A 3,842-nucleotide genomic window follows, 5' to 3' on the forward strand; every position below is an offset into this window, starting at 1 on the left:
TATGAAAAGTCGTCGGCTAAAGTCGAAAAATTTTCAAAATTTTCAAAAGAGTTTAGCCGACGAAAATAAATAATTTCGTCGGGTAAAGTTCTTTATATAGAAGTTTTACAGGAGGTGAATGGTAAGAAGTCAGAAAATCAGAAAATGCCGGATTTTCTTCTCGGCCTAGCTCCGCCGTCAAGCCACCGGAGACCGCCACACTTATCCCAAAAGCTTCGCCGTCTTCTCTACTTCATTGCTGGACAAGTGGCGCATCAAGTGGCGCCGCCGTGAGGGATAAATCGAGCTCCAAAACTCCGCCGGTTCGGATTCGGTGTCGATCGAATTTCTCCTTCCTCAGGTCACCATTTGGTGAGTTCTATATATGGATAAGTTGAGTTTGATTAGTACTACATTCCCCTAGAATTTGGTAGCTCGATTCGGTGTGTGTGAGGAGAATCGAAGATTTGAAGTTTTTAGGGTTTAAAATTGGAGATTTTTATATTTTGATTCAATTGACCTATTTAGGCTTAGAATTGGACTTCGACTTCTTCTAGGAAGTTGTTCGAAATGTTGAGAGGAAGATTCTGTCAAATTTTGGTGGTGATTGGAGGTGGCCAAAAGTTTCTGCAGTTTTTTATTTCAAAAACCAGCAACTTTAGCCGACGATATTTAAATACTTTAGCCGACGAAACAGATTATATTTCGTCGGCTATAGTTATTTTTTAATTTTTTTATAAGGTTTAGCCGACGAAACAAACTATATTTCGTCGGCTATAGTTATTTTTTTAATTTTTTATTACACACACTTTAGCCGACGATATTCGTCGGCTAAAGTCTAGGAAAAAAACCGACGACATGTTTTTCGTCGGTTAAACTGTGGGACTATAGCCGACGACGTCTTCTTTTTTCGTCGGCTAAAGTCGTCGCCGACGACCTTTTCCCGACGAAATCTTAACGATCTTACCCGACGAATTGAGCTAACAGGCCGACGAAACTTTTTCGTCGGCTAAAGTGCTTGTCCTGGTAGTGTTGACATCCAAAGTCTATTGTGAGTAATACTATAACAAAAGACCCCTTTATATCCCAAGGCATATCCTAAAAATACACATTGAGTAGTTCTAGGATCCAGCTTATCATGCGTGTCTGAGATAAGGATAACAAGAAGAACCAAGAATCTTAAGCTGAGAAATATCTGGAGATTTGTGAAATAAAAGCTCATAGGGAGAGATCATATTTAGAGACTTACTAGGCATGCGATTAATAAGATAGCATGAATGAGCAACACTATGAAACCAAAAGTGTTTGGGAATGCTAGCAGTAGAAAGAAGGAAAATAGCAGATATGCCTATTTTTTCTTTCGGCAACCCCATTTTGTTGAGGTGTGGAGGGACATGTAATCTGATGAACAATTCCTTTGGATGAAAGAAAATTGTGACAGGCTTTACTATTAAATTCACCACCTCTATCTGTTTGAAATTGTTTGATGGTAGAACTAAATTGATTTTCTACAAAAGCCCAAAAATGCACAAACTTGGCAAAAACATCAGATTTATTGATAAGTGGAAAAATCCACACAAACTTTGTACAATCATCAATAAAGGTGAGATGATATCTATATCCCTCTATTGAAATACATGGAGCAGGTCCCAGACATCAGAATGCACCTTATAAAAGGGCATTGATGCTGTGGACTGAGAATCAGAAAAAGGAATTCTTGCCTTCTAAACAATGAGAACAAATAGAACTAGGTACGGAACTAGACCATTTTATTTGAGAACTAGACAACATTTTTGACAAAACAGATTGAGAAGGATGACCTAAACGTTGATGCCAAATTGGATAGGATGTAGATGAGCTGAGAAGAGCACTATGAGAAAGTGGAGAGATGGATGAAATTGATGGAGACTTGAAGAGAAACAGGCCATCTTCATTACTCTTTCCTTGGTAGAGAACTGTTTTGGATGCCTTGTCCTGCACAGCAATAATATGTTCATCAAGCGTTATGTAACAACTGTTATCTCTGCATAACTTTGTAAATGACAGCAAATTCACAACTAAATCTGGGACATGAAGTACTGAGTCCAATTTCAAAACATGATCAGCTGGTTTTATATAACTAGAACCAGTATGAGCTATATGCAAACCTGTACCATTACCAATAGTGATCTTATTATCATAGGAATATGGCTGAGCAATAGTGAGGTTTCTCAGTTCAGAAGTCATATGATGAGTAACTCCTGAATCTCCTATCCACACTTCAGGCTGAGGAACATTTGAGGAATTATACGAGTAACCAGCAGATGATGATGATGCTCCACTACTAGGGTTAAAACCACCAGGAAAACTTGATCCAAATGAGCCATGAGAAATCGAATATCCACCCTGAGAATGTTGGCCAACATTATTTGCACTTCCAATTGTTTGAGTTGCAGACAGAGCAATAAGAGAAGTAGGGGGATCAGAACCCTGATATGCAAAGTTGGTTATGTGTGTACAATTCAATGCCACATGACCCTTGAGACCACAAATTTGACAAGTTGGAATGGATAAAGAAGGATGTCCATCAGGAACATCTGTCCTGTAAAAACAATTAGTAGCAGTGTGACCTTTTTTGGAACAAATTTGACATTCAGGAGAAGGTCCAATGTTTAATGATGATCTGTGTTGAGGCTGAGAGCTCTGAGGTTTGTACTCAAGGTTTTGATAACATGTACTTGTTAGATTTCCATGTTTTCCACAAATTTGGCACTTGTGAACATGAAAGCATGTTTCCATAGTATGTCCCCTCTTACCACAAACTTGACATCCAACTGCAGTACCAGTATATTTTCCATCTTTTCCTTTACTATCACCCTTGCTAGCCCACCCTCTTTTATTGCCATCTCTCTGACCAGCCCCTGGTCCATCTCCTTGAGCAACCATGGCACTCATACTAGATTGGAGTGAAAAACTCCCTTCAATTCTTCTCTCTGCAACAAGAAGCTGAGATCTCAAATCTCTGAGAGTGACTGGATTTTCCCTGCCCTCAATGACAGTTCTAACAGTAGAATACTCATCAGGAAGTCCATTGAGAATTACAATGATGATATCTTCATCAGGAATAGTAACCCCCACAGAAAGTAGTTGATCTCTAGCATTTTTGACACGCTGAAGATACTTTTCAATTGTTTCTGCTCCCTTTCGAAGAGTCCGAAGTTCAGTTTTCAGCTGCATGATATTCACTCTTGAAACTGTGGAAAAACGCTCATGTAAAGCTAGCCAAGCTTGTCTAGAAGTTTTGTAACCAATGATAACATTAACAATGTCTTCATCTAGTGTGGCCATAAGCAAACTCAGAAGTGCCATATCTGTTTGTTTCCAAGCTTTATAAGCAGTAGTCTCCTCATTAGTTACACCAGCATCAGTAGTAAGGGCATATCTAGGTGGAGCTACTTCTGAACCATCATAGAAACCAAACAAGCCATTTCCAGCCAAAGTAGATTGAAACTGAAAGCTCCATTTGATAAAATTTCTCTCACCAAGACGCATAGTAATAATGCTTAACAGTGAGTGAACATCAGAATGAGAAAGACTAGGAAAGGTAGTAGCTTGCTGAGGTGCCATTTGATACTTACTGCAAACTTTATCAAAAAGAAGGAAACTCAGATCACTAATTAATATGCTCTCTTTTCACCAATTTTGCTTTGCTTTAGTTGATCTGAAACACACACATCTCAAATAACATTTTTACTGAACTTTACAGAATTGATCAAAGTTGATACTTGGTTTGCTCATACTCAGAGAATCTCACTTTTGCTCATTTTTCACAAACTCAGACATATACTACTCAGAATTTTGTTCAAATCTCACAAAAGAGCTCA

The 3,842-nt window shown here is 38.5% G+C and overlaps 1 protein-coding gene across 1 annotated transcript; it reads right to left on the reverse strand.

Annotated features, from left to right (window-relative positions):
• Positions 1-1,877: 1,877 nt before the first annotated feature.
• On the reverse strand, positions 1,878-3,585 carry LOC101292509. The gene is made up of 2 exons (XM_004300922.1): positions 2,127-3,585; positions 1,878-1,953 (listed from the first exon to the last, which is right to left on the reverse strand). The coding sequence occupies exons 1-2, from the start codon at positions 3,583-3,585 to the stop codon at positions 1,913-1,915; spliced, it is 1,500 nt and encodes a 499-aa protein (XP_004300970.1). The 3' UTR covers positions 1,878-1,912.
• Between the last annotated feature and the right edge of the window lie 257 nt (positions 3,586-3,842).

This window comes from Fragaria vesca, linkage group LG5, assembly GCF_000184155.1.
Source record: "Fragaria vesca subsp. vesca linkage group LG5, FraVesHawaii_1.0, whole genome shotgun sequence".
Lineage (NCBI taxonomy): Eukaryota > Viridiplantae > Streptophyta > Magnoliopsida > Rosales > Rosaceae > Fragaria > Fragaria vesca.